Source organism: Hyalella azteca, unplaced genomic scaffold, assembly GCF_000764305.2.
Source record: "Hyalella azteca isolate HAZT.00-mixed unplaced genomic scaffold, Hazt_2.0.2 contig12056, whole genome shotgun sequence".
NCBI classification, from domain to species: domain Eukaryota; kingdom Metazoa; phylum Arthropoda; class Malacostraca; order Amphipoda; family Hyalellidae; genus Hyalella; species Hyalella azteca.
Window position 1 is genome coordinate 9,914 of NW_025942024.1, and position 20,150 is coordinate 30,063.

The 20,150-nt window shown below is 38.0% G+C and overlaps 2 protein-coding genes across 2 annotated transcripts; one reads left to right on the top strand and one right to left on the bottom strand.

Moving 5' to 3' along the window:
- Positions 1-531: 531 nt before the first annotated feature.
- Positions 532-8,499, top strand: LOC108673585 (gamma-butyrobetaine dioxygenase). Its single transcript, XM_018161439.2, has 12 exons — positions 532-579; positions 762-820; positions 3,073-3,244; positions 4,652-4,797; positions 5,020-5,198; positions 5,623-5,818; positions 6,025-6,252; positions 6,382-6,509; positions 6,721-6,880; positions 7,418-7,548; positions 7,733-7,815; positions 8,188-8,499. The coding sequence occupies exons 3-11, from the start codon at positions 3,082-3,084 to the stop codon at positions 7,806-7,808; spliced, it is 1,407 nt and encodes a 468-aa protein (XP_018016928.1). The 5' UTR covers positions 532-579; positions 762-820; positions 3,073-3,081; the 3' UTR covers positions 7,809-7,815; positions 8,188-8,499.
- Positions 8,500-9,059: 560 nt separating this feature from the next.
- LOC108673583 lies at positions 9,060-16,668 on the bottom strand. The gene is made up of 5 exons (XM_018161435.2): positions 16,465-16,668; positions 14,505-14,648; positions 14,015-14,241; positions 11,414-11,544; positions 9,060-9,711 (listed from the first exon to the last, which is right to left on the bottom strand). Exons 1-5 carry the CDS (start codon positions 16,533-16,535, stop codon positions 9,592-9,594), a joined length of 693 nt encoding a protein of 230 aa, XP_018016924.1. The 5' UTR covers positions 16,536-16,668; the 3' UTR covers positions 9,060-9,591.
- Between the last annotated feature and the right edge of the window lie 3,482 nt (positions 16,669-20,150).

Sequence of the window (20,150 nt, forward strand, 5' to 3'; positions counted from 1 at the left end):
TGCACGATCAAGTAGTTGAGCCATCACAAGTAGAGCCATCATTCTATGCGTGTATAATCCGCGCTGTCGGATTATTGACAAAGTTCTATCACAAGTCAAGGTGTTGCTACTTGCTAGTAAATCAATAGTTTCCTTCCTATCGCTTCAGCAGACACTCTAAACTTGTGCGGAACTCCACCTACGACATCTCCGAGCAGGCGTACAGTTACGTTACGTATCTTCCCGCGCAAATGTTTCGATAATACCACCTCTAGAGTTACGTCATCAAGTCAGCACTTACGCCACTTGTAAGTCGATTTTGCGTACTTACGAAGTTTTGATAATACGACCCCTGGTCGGTTACGCTAGACGCTAGAGTTTGCGCTTGATTTCGGCAAAGCTAAATAATGGTTGACAGCTGCCTGTTTTTTTTCCAGGATTCTATGCACTCGTGAAGCATCTCAACTCGTTGTTGATAAGTGCAATGCACCTTGGTCGTACATCAATTTGATAAGAAGAAATAAGTCACGTACCACTAGATAGAGAGGGATGTTGCTTCTTTATTTGATTATATTATTCGTTTTACGGCATCCCTAGAAGGTATGCACCGATCTCATTGAGCTCAATGTTTCAATTCGCTTTTCATCTTAGAACGAATGTATAATTAAATACGAATGAGCATGAGTACTTTTGAATCTTTTTTTTAATATAATAACGTCTTTGCTCTTTGGTCCATGATATTGATGAAGTGCCTCTAAGTTACCAGTTTCTGCGTTTGCCAGTTGCCTGTCCAGCTGATGCACCAGGCGACAGGAGTCAGTGTCACTCTAGACGCATTGGGGTGAGTGTTACCTTTCCTGCAGCTTTACGTCGTAGTATCAGACCCTCTGTCGCTAGCGAATTAAACTTTAATTGCGAGGGTAAGTTGTGCTTCTTGTTTTTCTAAATGTTTTTTGGCTGTTGCGTAAACTATATTCGAATGCTGTTTCGCCTTTTATATCTGCAAAGAAGGAAATATTGCTAATCTTTGTTACCGGTGAAAATCCAGAGCGATTTTGGCATTTAAAAGTAATAAACGCGACCAAGCAGCTAGTATATTAATAGGAAAATTGATAATAGATTTGGTAATTCAACTCATTATGTAGGCTATGATTTACCTATTGACCGATATGCTTTGAGTTTCCTGAAGTGAAAGTTGTGTGGTAAATTCCCTTCATGGTCCCTTCCGTCTTCGCAACGTAAAACATTTCTGACTTCGGGATAAGTTCGTTAATATTTTATTTTCAGGGGATATTAGGAGTTTGAAAAGTCATTACTGTGAATTTTTTGATGAAAAACTTGTAACTGTGTAATTCGTTTTGTATTAAGGAAATTATCGTCCAACTTAGTTATCCCTAACTGCTATTAATACTAATAGGTACATGCACTTACTAATGCTAATTTTGTAAACGCTCATAAACGATCATTTCCTGTGTACGTGGAACGCCTGCTTGTTTAGAATTATTCATATAATTAAAATGAAGTAGAATTCGCATCTGCGCATAAATTATATTTAAACCAAGACGATGAGAGCAAGAGAATTATGTCGGAATTGTGAGACGTTCCTAATTTTAAATCGATTCAACAAGTAACAAGGTACCACTCATAAAATGTTCTCTATAAAACGTAGATTATTAAGCACATTGCTAAAAATTCTGTTGCCAAGTGGATCGTTCAAAGGAGCTATCGCTCGGGACCTGGGCATGCCGAGTCAATTTCCCACTAAGAAAAACCTGCATGACAAGGTTTTATATAGTTCCTTGAATAAATGTTAAGGATGCTGAGGCTTCTTGGAAATTTTCATGCGTGCGTCCTGTAGCGTTATTTCTGCAAAGTCAAATTACCGTAGAACCCGTTCTTTTTAAAGACATGCATATTGCTTCGACACAGTGCATTTAAATCTCTGCACTGGCTGTATATGTGATGTTGGAATAATTTTTATTCTCAGCAATGATAGGAGCTAAGGGGCTCCGAAAAATTACACATTTACGCTTGATTAAATTTTATATGCGGTTGCCTCAACATGCCGGTAAAGGACTCTGCTTTTACTACGCAAAAGACAACGTCACAGCATTCGGATTCTTGGATATGACTCTGACTGCAAAACTGCTCAAACAGAATCATAAATACTTTTTTGCCTCCGAGATGCCTTGAGCGCTGTCAAAGCAAAACAGTTTTGTCAGTTCTGATGCATTGAGATTCTTATGAAAGAAGCTGTGTCACCTTGACATCCTTTTGATGTCGATGTTCAGGTTTTCGTTATTCCACTAAACTAAAGCGACGTACTCGTTCGTTTGTGGATGAGAATTATTTTCTAACATCATTTGGAATTAAGAACATTTTCGAAATATTGTCTGATTCAAACTAAGAACGATATAGATATCTTAAGCTGATTCTAAATTATCGGAAAGAGATTTCATTTTTTTTAAGTTTCTACATTTATTTTCAACAATATAGTCGTCTAGATACGTGCGTGAGTTACCGTTTCCTAAGGTTTATCTAATATATTGCGCGTCTGTTATAAAGCTGAAGCAGTAGGTTCTCATATAGAGTTTTTTGTTATCAATACACAATACTTCTGTTTGGTGTAAATTTTGCTCACTGTAATGTCTGTCTCGAGGCATCCACTCTTGCTTGCCTGCAGTTTGCGCCAGCCGGTTATGAGCAGCTAAATCCACTTCTATACGCGATAGTTGAGAGGTCGTCGGGTATAATGCACCTGTTTAAGGCATTATTTCGAAATCATATATTTACGCTGCAATTTTGAAGTTTTTATGGCCAGTCACAGATTTAAACATTGAGCAATGACATTTTATGTCAAGAAGTAGGTAATTTTCTATCGAAAAGTATTAGATATTTCAGACCCAAACAGCTGATCGAAAACTCCGTAAAGAAGTGAAATTTATAGTAATTCGAGAATTGATTAATTTAAAATTTTAGGAAAACTTGAATGATAATATGGGATCATACCAAAATATTGATGAATTCTTGGTAGCTCTGGATGGGTTTCGAGTGATAACAAAACAAATTTACTATCTAAACCTTCTATTCCAGTTCAGAAAAATGGCTCATCCTGGCTCAACGTCTTTACGGCGGCCATTGCTGCAGTTGTTACGTAAACCCATAACTGTAACAGCTTTCAACAGCGCCCCTGCCCACGGACAGCGAGTGGCATCGCTGCAGCCCTCGCCGCTACAACAGACGCGAAGCCTGCAGTACTACAGAGGTGGGCTGGCGACTGAGGGTCTAAATTAGGCGTTCATGTTAGAAATTTTCAGGTTCAGGTTAATAAATTTTGCAATTATTTATTTACCTTTCAACTCGTAAGGCGAAACAAATTACAGGATACATCAAATGCCCATCATTTTGTTAGTTTTTTTCTTCGATTATTTCATCTTTGTGTTATTCTTGTATTTATGCTTTTTTAGCATGGTAAAAATTATCTAATGACGCTGAGATTTCCTAGTTTTTTTTTTTAAGGAGTCTGATTTGCGGAAAGTTAGAGATTCTTGCCAGACTCCGAACGATATAAACAACTTGAGGTAACCTCGGCTTCATAAAAAAAACGAGCTAATTTCAATTAAATATAATTGTTTTGAAAAAATAAGAAAATTTGTCTTTATCCATAATTTGTCTATTACGTGATCATGTACCTACGAATTTAAATCAGTGGTTCGGCCATGTAATTTTTCTGCAAGTTTGACAATCCATTGGCAACGTTTGCTCCCTGTGACCTCACAAAGGGTCATTGTACGTTGCCCTTTACAGGCAGGTCGAGGTTAGAAGTGATAGTTGTTAATTCTGATAAGCTGCACAGAGTTGCTTAGCTAACCATAATGCTTCACAGTAAAAACAATTTGGTGTTTTCTTAAAGGGTTCGGTCACCAGAGCCTTCTGAACAAATGAGGCGCATTTTCGACGCTGTTTATGTTGTGAATTTTACAAAGTAATGCTGCATTAGAATGGTAGATATTGAAAAACTTTATTTCTCAAAGAGAAAAATGATCTAAAAAATGTTACGACGAACCATCGTAATGAATTGACCCCAGTGTTTGTTAAGCAATAGTTTGCGCCACTGTTTTCCTCGAGTTCCCCATCCATGCTTGCATAATCTTAGTACTTGAGATTACGAGCGCTGTATTCTTGAGGACATGTGTACAGGTCTGATGTATATGAAGCGAATGTATCGATGCAATATCAAGATAATTATTTAGTTTGAAATAATTCGGTTAGTTTCATTAGCGGTTCTCATTCGAAAATTGAATCCGGTTAATTAATTTCATAAGTGAATGAATTTAAGGAAATCTGGAATATTGAAGGCAGGTCGGAGAAAAATATTTAATATTTCAGAATAGGATCAGTTTATAGGAACGAAATTTATTCGATGTTTTACCTTAAGTGCCTCGCTGAGCATTGTTTTTGCGTACTTTTTGTGTTGTGAACTAATTTTTAGCTGTTTTGCTCTCTGCGTATGTATCGCATTATTATTTTAACCATATGTCTCTGAGCATCTTTATATACATGTGTCCATATTTTTATAATTACTTCTTATTTCCTTTGTATAACTGTTTGTAACAACATATGTGCTGATTTTCTCATGCATAAGAGCTCTGCTTTCCTCATTTGCATGTAGGCACGGCCACTGTAGCAGCGGAATACGTCCAACGAAACGCCAACAAAGACAAAGTGCCAGCCATAGTATCAGCGCTTCCGGGCCAGCATCTCACCGCTAAAGTTATCTACGATGACCACACAACGGCTGACTTCAAGTACATCTGGGTTAGTGGGTGTCTTTTGCTGATAATCTCGTGAACTATTAACCTTTTCCTTTCATGTGAGCTTGAACCGTTTGATAACAATTTTATTTTTTTGGTAGACATTTATTTCATGATTCACCATATTTGTGAATCATGAACCAAATGAGCTCCTAAGGTGACATTTTTCCCGAGTGAATGCTACATGATGTCATGCAACCAACGCAAGATTTTTTCTGTCGTGAAGTTGCGCGACAACTGCAAGTGTCGCGCTTGTATGGACCCGAGCTCGCAACAGAAGCTTTTAAACACTCCTGCTCTGGACGTCAATATTCGGCCAAAAACTGTGTCCATCAATGAAGCAGGCTCTCTTGAGATCGTCTGGAACGATGACGAACTTCACACTTCTGTTTTCGATCCTAAATGGTAAAACACATTTGGTAAAAAGAGATTTGGTTAAGATTTGGTTAAAAGAGATCTGGTTAAAAGATTTGGTTTTGGTTAAGAGATTTGGTTAAAAAGATATTTGGTAAAAAAGAGATTTGGTAAAAAAGAGATTTGGTTAAAAATCTAATGACATTTGCAAAAACAGATGTTAGGTCAAATTTTTATTGTTTTAATAACAAAGACGGATGTTTTTTAAGTAAGAAAGCTTTTGTGTAGAAACAAAATTAAATCGAGCAGTTATTGCTGAAAGTTATAGAATATAAAATGGAACTAGTGCGCTTTTTCTATCATTCAGGTTGTAATGATCTTTCAAGCGTACTGAAAGTTGTATATTTCCCGATCATTGCGACGTTGAAAGGACGATCAAAATTCGACTGGCGAGTGAGTTTCTTTTTGTATTCAGGCTCTTCAAATACGGCCAATCTTTCATGCACAATGCTTTCGAAATGGACAATGCCGAAAAAGAAGGCCTTCCTGTCCGCTCGGAGCCGGAACTCTGGGATCGCACTGACATTTGGAAGAATCTGCCCGAGCTTTCCTATAATGAGTTCAAGAACAGTGAGGAAGGTCTCTTCACTTGGCTGGATATGTTCCATAAGGTAGCTGTGTTCATCTGATACATGTGCACTATTGTGTGAGGTAATTTATGCCGAGTTTTAACAGTGAATCTACGCTTTAAAAAATATCTACATAAAATTTGTCGGAGATCAGGAGTTCCTAATAAAAAAATTAGGAATAATTTGATATTTCCTCTTGTGTGTCCATAAGAGCGGCATAATTTTGAACTTAAACCTCTATGTCACAGTACGGAATAGCGCTTTTGCGCGGTGTTCCGGCACTTTCGGAGCAGATCATCGGCGTAGTGAAGCGTTTTGCGTACGTCAAGGAGACGCAGTACGGACAAATATTTGACGTCATCAACGAAGCTAAGGACGGGGCACACTTGGCCTTCACTGGCATGGCTCTTGCCTATCATACTGACATGAACTACAGGGAAAAATCGCCTGGAATGCAACTGCTGCATTGCCTCAAGGTCTGCACGTAGTTTCGGTTATAGAGCATTTATCAATATACTCCGAGGAATGCTGCAATATTTTAGGCTTGTTTTTTGGCGATAAATAGGAAAATGCTTTCATATTTTTTTCCGATATTTGGTTTCCAGGCAAATAATTCCGACAAAGAGAATGACTTCGGTGGACGCTCCATGTTCGTTGACGGGTTCAGAGCGGCGAGGTGGATGGAAGAAAACGAGCCCACGGCCTTCCACGTCCTCACTTCCACTCCCATCCGGTAATTGTTGCAAATTACGACTATATGGAAAAGAAGCAATTTTATTCATGAAATTCATATATCGTGAAATTGTTTCGACCTCTCAATCCTCGCACTCTCTCAAATTTTGACTCGTTCGCAGGCAAATTTGGCGTACTGCCCACTGCCACTGTTAGTCGATTTTGCTCATAGCCGTTTTTTAAGCGCATCAAACAAAGCATCCCCCTTGTAGATTCTCCATCAAGAACTCCGGCATGCGGTACTCGGCTATCTGGCCCGTGATTTGCACCAACAGTGACGGCGACATAACCGAAATTCACTACAACAACCGTACGATGCAGCCTCTGCAGGCTCCCACTCACGTCGTAACTCCCTTCTACCACGCCTACAAAGTCAGTCCACGAAGCTAACAAATATTTTGGAACGGTAGTGGTAGCCCATTATTTATTTATTCGCTTTTCAATTATTAGGATCAGATTTTGAGATGGACAGAAAATTTTTACTTCAATCTATCGTCACTCAAAAACAAGATGTGGGTATATATGTTCATATACATAAATTTTACCGTCATGACTCAAGGATTATTGTCGATTTTTGTATCGTTGAATCACGTTTTTCATCATTTTGAATGGTATAACATAGCTTGTTTCATCTCCTGTTAAGTCATGTAGGTGTTGAGGTTAAAAATAATTTTCAAAGTGGTTATTGTCTCGTGTCTCGCGGTTTACCACCTCATGACAACTGAATCAAATATGCTCCCATAAATTGGTATCGGGACGCTTCTCAAAATTTCATTCCCGATCCGCGCTGCAATTTTGCATTCAGTCATCACATACAACCTCAGGAGCACAGCTGAGAAAATTTGCTACTGAAAAATTTATTTAGAAATCATGCAAAGGCTAATCTTCTTCGTATCCTTTTCGCTGCAGTTGTTCTCGCAAAAGTTGAATGAGGCGTCAGCAGGCTTGGAGTTCAATATGGTACCTGGAGATCTCGTGGCCTTCAACAACCGCCGGATCTTGCACGCTCGCTCTGCCTATGACCCTTCCAAAGTTGAGAGGCAAGGAAACAGAAGCTGGTTCTTGTGTATATAGTTACTATATTATATGTTCATATACGGTGAATTCATACGAAATTTATATTCTGTTTGAATCCTTGACGAATTAGGACTTCAAGCAAACGAATGATATAAATACTTCCAATTTCCCATACAAAGTAAAGAGGTGAAAATTTTTGTTGAACAGGCACTTGCAAGGCTGTTATGTGGACATCGACGAAGCTTTCTCCAAATATGATCAGCTTCTGATGAACAGATGCTAAAAATAAGGTATGAGTCTTCATTTGAGGAATCAGATTAATTCAAACCATATTTATCCAATAAACTTCATGACAACTCACTGTTAAATTTTATCGAAGCTACTTAGATGCTAGTACTTCTACCACAATTCATGTAATGACTTGGACATCAACAGTATTTATGTTTCTCACGCTCAATTATGACATTATAATCTGACATTGCACCACTCGAAAAAAATCTAGAAAATTGCCTCGTTTATGGTAATGAGATCTCTTATAAGTAGAAATTATACAACGGAACTAATGAAACGAAATATGCACATTTCTCTTTTTCAATATGTACTTTAGGTTAGATAAATGAAATAACTTGCATAATAATGAAATAATGAATACCATTTTGCAGGATATGAAGACGTAATGTTGCGGGGCAATGCAACCGTCGGCCCTCGTGATCTTCCAAGATCCAGGCTTTTTGACGCAATTTGCGGACGAAAAATTTAAGCTAAATTTGAAACATTTATAGGTTTAAAACCTAAGTTGTGATAATAGTTATTATGAATTAGTCATACAATAGCAAAAACTTAATTTTATATCGTCTGTTAGCCGAGTTAGGATAGAAATGATATAGAGAACGGTAATGAGTGACATCAAAACAGGAGGCAACTTTCCTTGATTTGCTACGCAGACAAAAAAAAAATATATATATATATATAACTCAGTACTCACTGCAGTGAGTGACAGAGAGCGCATTTTCTCGTCGACGAAAACTTGAGGTCACGGACAGACGGACGGACAGAGGGACAGACAGACAGACGGACGGACATGGCGAGCACAATAGTGCATTTTTTCCATAAATGAGAAAATGCGCTAAAAAGGGAATGAAACGGTCTATACTTGCGTAAATTTGCAAGAAACTATGTTTATACTTCGACATGATGCAATCATTATATACATAGATTAAAGACATTATTTCTTAGTTATAATTCAAAAGAGATTCCCATTTGTTTTTATATTAAGTGTTACTTGAAATTCGAATAAGGTTATTCAGGAAAAAGTATACTATCGTTGTGGTACATGTACGGCTATATATATAGTTCTCATTTTTAATAACTATGTAGTAAAATACATCTGGGTAATTATTTACATCTTATCTGTTATTCAAATTAAATCTATAATGCACAAGATAATGCGACCATGCGTGTCATTTAGGATGCATCTCTGTAGCTCACATACCAAGTGTGTGTTATTAATAACAAGTATAATCACTCTGACAGATCAAATCATGAAAATTTGAGGTACATGGAAACGTTGGAACGTACACAACAAGGTCGTCACGTTATAAATATGGAGGACTCACACAGACACGGTACAGAATGACATTTTAACACCAGTGTGCATACTTGCCAGTCATGCCGTGCTCTTCATTCAAGGTCTGAATAAACGATTGTTAGGTGTTTTCTGGATACCTTGATGACGATTTTACCAATATTTGTTTGCCTTCCATTATAAAGGCCAGTTACTCCAAGTTTGTTTAATATTAACTAAAAGACAAAATTAAAATTTCCAAGCACTGTTCCCACATCAAGATCCATATTAAGAAGATTCTTTAGAAGACAACTAATGGTAACGGTTGCGCAATGCTAGAGTTTGGTATAAAACAAAACCTTTTTGAGTAATAGTCAAACTAAACTTCATGCAAGACTAGGAAGAACAGTCTAGCCTATTTCATTCAAATACTTCATGAATAATACGATAATCTGCGGATAACGGAAGTAACTCCTGAAAAGAAAGCTAGAAATAAGCCATCTCATGACGGGAGCAAACATAGAAGCTCGTCGCAGAGGCGGTTTAAGCGGCAAGCTGACAATGCTTCCAGCAGGACGGTTGTGGCACTTGACCCAGTGCTGCCATACAGCTCTTCCAGCATCTGAAACACAATTAATTATTCGCCACACTGATGTTTGACACCAAAATCATGTACAATAACCAACCGTAGCATGAATAGCATAAGTTTTCGGGACGCAGTATAGACCCCTACATAGCCCTTGCCCACAATTCAATATCTATTCCTTTCCGCTCGTAATCACGCTAGAGAGCATATTAGCCTGTGTGATTAAGTGCCTAACGCCATAGGTGTCATTTCCTTTCCTAGATATGAATCAATCAGCCAACTGACATCAAGCCACCGAAGCAACAGCCATGGGCAAATAGCCAAACTGTTGCGTGCATGTATTAAACACAGCCTGGCGTATTCGCGGCTTTTGAAAATAAGCGCCCGACATAACAGCGCCTTTACTTCACAGCCACTGCTTCATGGCGCTCTACTACACAGGCTAAAGCGCAAACCGCCGTCCCTATAACGCCATGCCCCGGCTCTCCCCCTGCGCAGCCAGCAGAAGGCTTTTCTCTTTGCCCGATCAGTAATGCGCCGGGCGCGATGGAGGGACCTAACCTAACCTAACTTAACCCAACCAAACCTAACCTAACCTAACCTGGCGCACAACTGATCAGCAATTGAAGAAAGCCTTATGGCTGCGAAGGGGGAGAGCCGGGGCATGGCGTTATAGGGACGGCGGTTTGCTCTTCTGCCCGTGGAGTGCGGCGGGATTACGCCAGTCCTGCAAATAGCAGAGCAGGTTTACGGTGATCCGGCGTGGTCTGCGGCCAGTAAGGCTTACGGCGTGTGTAAGAAGTGATAGTATGGGGTAAAATTCTGTGGAGTAGGACCTGTTGACAATTGACTATTTTATTCAGCAGGCTGTGGAGTCAGGTAGGTGTTGCTTAAAGTTGGTTTGGGGAGATGACTCAGTTACGTACAGCTTCTTGGGTGTGAGCTGAGTTTAGTTTTTGCATTATAGGGTAGGCGTTGGCGCTAGGGCTTGTTTACGAGCTAAATTTGTGGTGCAGGGCTGCGCTCCCTAAGTTTTCCTATCATTTAGTCAATGACATTCGAGCCACGAGATTTCATACCTACTGAAATTATATGATATTAGAGCCGCGATATTTCAGACAAAAATAGGACTTTTCCAGACTAGCATTACACCTTTTTAGTTAAGGTACGACCTAGGCTATGAATGATTATTTGTATTCTATTAAATTATTGATTATACAATTATTTTTATTTAATTATTGCTTTTTTTCTTACTCCTTACTAGGTAGCCTCTTTTTTTCAAATTTGCGGGGCCTCTGAACTCTGAAGACCAGTCTAATGCGGCCCCACGACCAAGTTTTCCAGGACGCAGTAATGGCGGTATAGACCCCTACATAGCCAGGATAGCCCTTGCCCACAATTCAATATCTAGAAGTGATAGTATGGGGTAAAATTTTGTGGAGTAGGACCTGTTGACAATTGACTATTTGATTCAGCAGCCAGCAGGCTGTGGAGTGAGCCAGTGAGGTAGATGTTGCTTAAAGTTGATGTGGGCCGTGGGGAGATGACTCAGTTACGTACAGCTTCTTGGGTGTGAGCTGAGTTTAGTTATTGCATTATAGGGTAGGCGTTGGCGCTAGGGCTTGTTTACGAGCTAAATTTGTGGTGCAGGGCTGCGCTCCCTAAGTTTTCCTATCATTTAGTCAATTAATTGACTAAGTATCAATCGATCAAAACATTATTAGGCATGATGACTCACTGTGATTATTTTAGTCTTTGTGTTGAGTTTTGCGTCGTCTTGGAGATCCCTGACAAAATTCCTCATGCCAGGCAATCGTCTGCCAACATCCAGCCATCGGCGTCCTAGCTCCTCGCTCAGGTAATCAACAACTGCAAGCAAATATATGATTAGAATATGTAAAATCTGATAATAAACTACATAATGAAATCAGAGGTTGCCCGAATATCAGACAATAAGTGATTAAAAAATAGGTAAGTTCTATAAAACGGAATGATTAATGTAAATCTATTTCAAATAAAAAAATGACACATGGAAGGATTCATGAACTGGGGTATAAACTGGGGTAAGTTAATAAAGAAAATAAGCGACTTGGACTGATCAGACACTCATTCAATTTCCTAGATGCAGAAGCGATGAAGCAATTGTTACTTGCTGTCGTGCGCCCGAACCGAGAGTTTGGAAACGTCATGTGGTCACCGAAACTTGAAAAGGACAAAAATTTTGTCGAGAGTGTTCAAAGACGTGCAACAAAGATAATTCCGGACTTGAAAGGCAAGTCCTATGAGGAAAGATAAAAGATTAAGAAGCTTCCAAGCTTCAGTTATCGACGTCTGCGTGGGGAACTCGTTGAAGCATACAAGTATACTCATGGCTTATACAAGGTCGCAAAAGGCTTACTAGATTTTGAAACAAGAACCAACACCAGGGGCCACGTCTTTAAACTAAAAAAAACGTGCGTTGTAACACATCCATGCGACAACATTTCTTCTCGCTTTGAGTCACCGAACAGCCTCCCTGATAGCATCGTTGACGCTCCGAGTATGAACGCATTCAAGAACAGACTAGACGAAGCTATGCAGGAGCATATGTTCAGTATTAAAATGCCTAGCAACTAACAGACCAGGCAATAAGTCCAGTGGCTATCTCAATCAATCGTCAGTTATGGAAAGATCGGGTTCCAAAGGCCGGATCCCTAACTGTGAATCAAGTCACGAAAAGACGAAAGGTTCAAGAATCGGCAACAGGTCATGGGCCTATTTCTTCAATGCCGACACTTCTATTCTATTCTATGAGAACTAGGAAACAATAATACAGTATAATAATCAAGTCAAAAATACAGTGGTTAGACAAAATAAGGGAAATACCTGAGAAATCCATAAAATAGGTATATTATATTACGGTGTAGATCCTCCTTTTGCCGCAATTACAGCCTCAATTCTCCCAAATATTGATAAATAAAAATTGTGAATTGTTTCCAAAGGAATTAAAACCCATTCTTCAGTTAAAACTCCCCGAGCTTTTCAAGACGATGGCGGCGGAAATCGACTTCTGACTTGCATCTCAAAATAGATCATAAATGCTGTATAATATTCAGGTCTGGTGATTGTAGTGGCCAAATGATATGTTCAACTTCATTAAAATGTTCCTTGTGTCATTTTTTAACAATTCCAGCTGCATGGGCCGAGGCATTACGTATTATCTAGAAAAATGGCGTTCCCTTCCGGAAACAGTGCTTGAACCATTGTATGAACTTGGTCCTTCAAAATTTCAAATAACCACAACAGTTGGTTCCTCCATGAAGAGAAATCATTGGTCCGACGGTTTTCCAAGAAATAGCATCACAGATCCCCCGCCATGTTTTGTGGTTGGGAGGCAGTCGGTATTAGATGGCTCTTTTGGCTGTCTTCACACGGAAACTCGGGTATAGATTGGAACTAATGTAAACGATGATTCGTCAGAGAGAATCACATTTTTCCACTGCTCGAGAGGCTAATTCTGGATGTTTTTACACCACTCTAAACGCTTTGAAACATTTGTATTTGAAACCAGAGGTTTTCCAATTGCAGCTCTTCCATAGAATCCAGATCTGTGTAGCTCTCGGCGAACAGTCTATATGGAAACTGGGTTCTGTAGGTGTCCATTGAGGTCTGTAGTAATTTCAACAGCCGTTGTCTTTCGATTGTCCCTCACAATTTTATTTAGGTACCGACATTCTCTCTCAGACAACTTCAACTTTTGGCCACACCTGTGTTTTGTTGAGGACGTTTTTCCCTCCCGTTAAAAACTGTCATTACTTTTAAGACAGTGCCTCTGAAAATTTAAAGTAATCGGGAAGTTTCTATTACATTAGCACCTGCCATACGGGAACCAACAATTTGGCCTCTTTGAAAGTCAGAGAGGTTTGCCATTTATAGGTTATAGACAAAAAAATGTACAAACACTATCTGTGCAAGGATTAAATCCCCCTGTCATTAAATAGCAGCAACAATAAACGATTAAACATAAAAATGTCAGGCGTTTCCCTATTTTGTACAACTCCTGTATGTAGTATTCTTGCCAATTGTATTGTAATTTAGATATACACAAAAGTTTGGCTCTGGCTATTGGTATTTTAATCTACCATATTGCACTACAATCTAATTTTCATACTCGCTCATCTTTCAATTCTATTGAATTTATACATATTTGAATGTACAAGAAAAATTCTATGCTTCTTTCAAAAACAGATCCGATGCTATTGTAGAGTTAATAATAAAATTACACAATAAACCTACATGTTCAACGTGACATGGTACCGTGCTATAGAGAATTCAATGCATTATATTTCAATGGACTTACTCTTTGAGTAATATTCAGGAAGTTGTGGCCTGACATGAGAATCTGAGTATTCATTCCTTGATGAAGAGGGCCTGGGTAAAAATTGCTGTTGTTGGGATAGAGATGGCAATGACAAGCAAGGGCAAGTCCTGGTGTTACAGATGGACTGTTGGTAATGCTCTATTGAATCATGAATGCTGGCATCATAGTCTTGCAGGCTGTCATAAAATTGCTTCAAAATCTCAATCCTGTAACAAATAATAAGGAAACATGTATTTTACAAGGTTGGGGGGGGGGGGCACAATCAAATAAAAAGTAGTAAGATCTTGCAACAAATGTGATAAAAGAAATCTAAACATCAAAAAATTATGAAGTTGGGATGCCAAGTCCTGATAAAGAAACCATAAAGTTAAATCATGAAAGTGAATTGAACACAAGTTGTTTCATTGTTTGAATATATAATTTAAAAAAAGAGTTATACCTACCGTATCATCTCATATTTTATGCTTACTTAGAAGGAGACAGCAACGCCCATTTTTCCAGAAGTTGTAGTAATTCTTCAGGCTGATAACAATCATGAATTGCTCTGAGAGGAAGGAGGTCATTGTGTGATAGTAGATGACGTTCAGCTATTCGATGCATGCAGTGCTGCAGACTGAAAAATTAACAACATTATTAGTTCTTGCCAAACTCTTTGGTCTACACTTTAATTAAGCAGTGGGGGAATTCACACCCCATTGGTCTCTACAGTCAGCAAAAATATCAACATTTTTCACTGAAGCATAATTGAACTATATAATTCACTACAAAGACATTGAAATGAATCAACACCAATAACATCAAATAACATCACGTTTAAGTAAAAAATAAGATATACTGTTCCACCTCGCAATCAACTAAGAAACAAAAAGCAAACTACATGGGACAAATAACAATAATGTTTTCTTTGCAATCAATCAAAATCATTTTCAAATAATGCAATGTATAATGCAGCTTGGAATTCTGTTTTCAAAGATTTTCACCCTGGCACTATTTCAATACAGACTGTTAAATGCAGTACCTGTATAACCTTTTAATAAGAGCAGAATCAGATATAATTTTTATATAGTAATTCTTCATCATAACAAAACCTGCTTGCGCTGCATTTGAAATGAAAAAAAAAATTGCATGTATGTTTTAACTGCCATTGCAAAGTTAAAAATTATGTAATTTTCAAAAAGCAGTAAAGTTGAAATCTTAAACTATAAAGTCTGATCCTCTATATAAACTTTAAGTAAGAAAATATCAGACATGTTATTAAAAGATATAGGTAAGGGTTGGAACAATCATATTTACTTTCTAAAATCTTGTGTTTCTCAGGGCTTGTACCTTTTCTAAGAAGGACACCTTTTTTATCAAATCTGAAATCTCATGGTTTCAAAGTCATGTATTCTGGTTTGATAAAAAATTGTGTGGCTCACAAATACATCATTCCAACAAAATTTGATGTTCTGCAATTTATTTTTACTCTCCCTCCAAAAAATTCTGAGCATAAAGCTTTTTGGTTAATGGTCTTGGAGTTTTGGTGATACTAGCCTACTGACCTCCCACTCAAATACTCTTTGTTTTTGCATAATGTACTTGTCCATTGTCTGCAAATTGCCAGCCATGTGAGATATCTTAAAACTGCATACAGTTATGCTGCATTCTTGCAGAAAACACAAAGATTGCATTATAACAGCAAACATGCAAAATTGCTTCTAATGTAAAGCAAAATGTTTTGTTGCAATTTAAGATAAATTAGAGATATAATGCAAAGCTGACAGGGGTTGGAATATTAACTGTCATGTTTTAAAATTTTGTTCATGGATAAAAACTAAAATCATGGCCAAAAATTCAAGATATAAACAGCTTCAAAAAGATGATCATAGCAGGGAGAGTTGAACTTTTTGACAGTAGATTGAAACATTGTCATTAAGCTGGTCAATAAACCAAAACCAACTCTCTTTGTCATTAGATAGTACACAGTTGACTGAAAATTTCCTACCAAATATTGCAATCCTGAAGCTAAAAAATTATACTTTCCAATAACTTTGGAATCTCCAGATTAATCATGAACTTGTTATTATAAATTAGACAGGAGATAGTTCATATAGCAGGAATCTGATGGCTCCAAAAAGTGGAAGGAAAGCTCAGTTAGAGCTTGGAATGTAGACATATTTCTTGCCTAGACATTTCTTGTAGACATATGGTATTTCTTGGAGTGCATAATGCCTAGGGAAGAACTAGTCTACAGAAACCTCTCACCCTAGAATATCAATATGCTTTAGTGGCATTGATGAAAGACATCTTTTGCACTGGCGCACCAGTGCCAGTGTGAATAATGTAATTAAAAAGATCATTAAAAAAAAGATCCTAAAGTAATTAAAAAAAATACAACTTCAAGCAAGATTTATGAAATTAAGGAAGAATTGCAAACCATGAATTCTTACCTTTGCATAGGAACCCCATGACAGTGATTAGCAAAAATTTCCTTCAGTTTTTCATAACAAATTTGAGTCATCTTTCCAACAGATAAATGAGTCAACTACAGATATACTAACGGTTTTATTTGCTGCATCAAATCAGACTGATCAGAGAAAAGGATTTGGGATGTGGTGACCCTGAAAGAGACAGTCATTAGTTAGGCCTTTATATAAATATCTGCTATCTGCCATGCATCATCACACATTTATTTGTTTATGTCAAATTGTTGGCCAGAGAATAGAAAAGCAAGGTCATGTAGCCTGTAGGTCGTAGGATGATAGGTGTAGGAGCAATATAAGAATAAAGGCTAGAATGAAGAAAAAAAGGGGCAAATAAAGTTCATGAGGACAGTTATTTGATATATTAATGTTCTGCCTCTTTAACTGCAATATACCTAGGTACTGGTAATTTTCAGAATTGGTATAAAATGTATTACTATTAGATATTTTGAGCTTTTATACCATAATCATTAGTGGATTTTTTGAGCTTTGTTATTGTTACAGTTATGATTATATTATTCTATTGCTTGTTTCTTGGTTGGTTGGTTTTGGGTTAAAGCCTAAAAAAAAGTAAAGCAGGCAACACCGCAGCAACTTGACATGAATCATGTATGTTTGGCCTTGACAACCCACAGACCATGCCCCAGAGTACTGACAGTAGACAGTAAATTCAGATACAGCCCAAACCTAATAGAAGCAATTTGACCGTTTCCATCTACATTCAATACAAGCTTCTTTGACTTTTAGTTAAGGTCATATGGAAGTGTAGGATGTGCAATATGGACTTGGCAAATTGGAGTCTGCTGTCTGGTGACTCAGGACTCTGAAAAAGGATATTCCACAGTCAGGCCTTTACAATCGCCATCAGTTATGCATGACATATCACATGTTCATTTGGTTAGTAGGAGAGAATCAGAGAAAAAATGGAGACCTAGCCAGGTAGAAGCCATGGTCAGGAAGATGTGCCAGGTGCGCGGGAATTTATTTTGTCATTTCAACGACCTGCGCGGTGCGCCGTACTACGTTGGTAAAAAGATGCGCCGTGCGCCATACTTTAGAAAGCTAAAATAGTTCTACTATTTTAGTCGACAATATACGCGAGTATATTGACTACGCGAGTCAAACTGACAATAATAAAATGTAAGACATGTCCGGGTTACTTCTGACTCTTCCGGTTGTCCGCCTTGTCGGATACGGAACGTACGGTAATAAGTTATTTTGCCAAAAAATAAAAAAATTGGAGGGGGTACTCTGACAGGCTTTAAATAATAGCTTTTTTTCATGGGTCACATTTTTAATTTTTTAACCTATTAGATATGCAAACTTTTTAAATCTTTCTATTGTGTTACGTAGCCTCAGTATTACTAGGCCTTTAATGCCCATTGAGAGAATTTTTCTATGTCAAATCGTTTTTGAGTTTTGGGGGTTTTTGTTAAAAAAACGAAAAGTGGTCTAAGTTACCCCGGGAGTCTAAGTTACCCCAGTTTATGGTACGGTAATCGTAAACTGCGGCTGTTATACAAAATGTAAACAGACGGTGTTCAGTGTTGCCATATGACTTTGGAGAAAATTTCTTCTAAGATAAAGATGGCTGGGATTGCGCAAACACGTGCGCGAAGATAATCAATTTTCATTACATTGCGCCAACTGTGCACAGCAATAGCTTAAAAAAAGTGAAAATGCGTGGGAAAATTCACCGAAAACATACATCATCCTGAGTGTGGGGTAGAAGTAACATTACATTACAGCAGAGATGAAAGTGGCGGGAAAGTTTGCATTAATCCATTAAGGGTGAGATGAAAAAGCCAGAGGAAGATAAATTCATTCAAGAGGAAATTTATTTGGTTTATTATTGCTCTATTCTATTTATTGGAAATTGTAATTGGGTACAAGTTACAGCCGTGCAGCATGCATTGCATTTTGACCTCTGGTCAATCGGTCATGAGCTTTAAATTGGTGATAGGCTACATGATGTAGTATATTGTATAAAAGCTCTTTTACTAGCCTCAAAAACTTAAACTAAAATTACTGATGAATTGCCACACACACGTAGTTTGCTGCACAATTATCTGTACAAGTTAAAGGTTCACACTTGTATGTAAGGTTAACAAAAAATTCCATTAATATGTAGGTATTATGGTATTCTTAAACAAGTTTTGTTAAAGACCAGAGAATTAGTTTTATTTATTAACTTCTTGTTAGTTTCAATATTAAAAAAAAAACGTCGTTCAATATTAAAAATGTCTATCGGTAATTTAATTTTCAATCTTCCAACACCTACGAAGAATTTAGTACGACTTATTGAAAAAATTAACAAGAAGTTAATAAATAAAACTAATTCTCTGGTCTTTAACAAAACTTGTTTAAGAGAAGAAATTCTGCCAGCCTACACTAATATTACGGTATTCACAGACATCCTACAAAATTAAAACATTTTGTCATGCAACATCCTAAAAAACAAATAGAAACAACAAGCTAAAATATTTGGCACAGCCACCTTTGTCTTCCCAAGTTCCCATCCTACCTTTTCTTAACCCTCCACTGGCGAGTGGCGACTGGCCTCCACTCCAGTCTTCATAATCCCACTCATATCATCCTGAGCATCCTCCTCTGAGTCTGAGTTCTCTCCACACCATAATCCCACATTCCACACTACACATTTTCCAAATATCTCTTCAATTTTCTCATATATAGCCGCAGTTGCTCCCTCAGACTCAGAGCTCAGACAGACCCACAATCATTGCCATCCACTGATTCCACTCTTTGCTTGACAATGCTTGTTCTCTCATTCACCACTTTGTTAATCTCACGTCCCTCATTCAGAATCACCTCCAGGATGAGGCTGCGCCACTGCAGGCTGCTGAGGGCGGCGGGCATTCCATCAACAAGTGCTCCACAGTTTCCGTCTCCTTCCACGATCCCCATTACACCTAGTATGGAATTTATCTACTTGGCGAGCCGCGACTGAATTTTTCGAGCCGTGGTTTTATGGATTTGCCAGCCGTGATACTTGGGTGTGAGCTGAGTTTAGTTATTGCATTATAGGGTAGGCGTTGGCGCTAGGGCTTGTTTACGAGCTAAATTTGTGGTGTAGGGCTGCGCTCTCAGTTTTCCTACTAGCCTCCAGAGCCCTCTATGTGCGAATAAATGGTTCAACGAATGCGGCGGGCAATAGAGTGATTCCGTAATTTTGCGAGCTGAAGATAATGGAAAATCACCATATATCACTGGTGTAATAAAAATAAAAAAGCATTCACATTATGATAAAATCAGGCTCTTGATCAATTGCGTTCGCAACAAATTAAATTCTTTCTAGTTTCAGAATGTTCAATAATCATATCTCCTGTCATATCATCAGAAACATTTGGAAAGCTTCGCGGCGTCAAATTCAGAAGTTTAATGCTTATGTCTATTACACAAAGAATGCAGAGTGATGAAATAACGTTTATCAACCACTTATTTGCTGTAAACAACAAAGCTGCACTCTTACCACTCTATTTCAAGGCACCATTCGCAAGTAGTGCATTAAAAGTAGTATGTTATGAATGAGCGGATGCTAAGATGTATTAGGAACGAAAGAGTGTTTGGTGAAGAGACAAATGGTTTTAGATACGACAGAAGAGCAGAAGATAATATATATGTTGTGAATGAAC

What these genes read in the sequence shown, in the direction of transcription:
- LOC108673583 (XM_018161435.2), bottom strand. Translation starts at nt 16,535, where the DNA reads ATGACTCAAATTTGTTATGAAAAACTGAAGGAAATTTTTGCTAATCAC. An exon ending in CATGGGGTTCCTATGCAAAG is followed by an intron (nt 14,649 to 16,464) that starts GTAAGAATTCAT and finishes TTAATTTTTCAG; the next exon opens with TCTGCAGCACTGCATGCATC. An exon ending in GCGTTGCTGTCTCCTTCTAA is followed by an intron (nt 14,242 to 14,504) that starts GTAAGCATAAAA and finishes TATTTGTTACAG; the next exon opens with GATTGAGATTTTGAAGCAAT.
- LOC108673585 (XM_018161439.2), top strand. Translation starts at nt 3,082, where the DNA reads ATGGCTCATCCTGGCTCAACGTCTTTACGGCGGCCATTGCTGCAGTTG. An exon ending in TCTGTTTTCGATCCTAAATG is followed by an intron (nt 5,199 to 5,622) that starts GTAAAACACATT and finishes TTTTGTATTCAG; the next exon opens with GCTCTTCAAATACGGCCAAT. An exon ending in AACTGCTGCATTGCCTCAAG is followed by an intron (nt 6,253 to 6,381) that starts GTCTGCACGTAG and finishes TTTGGTTTCCAG; the next exon opens with GCAAATAATTCCGACAAAGA.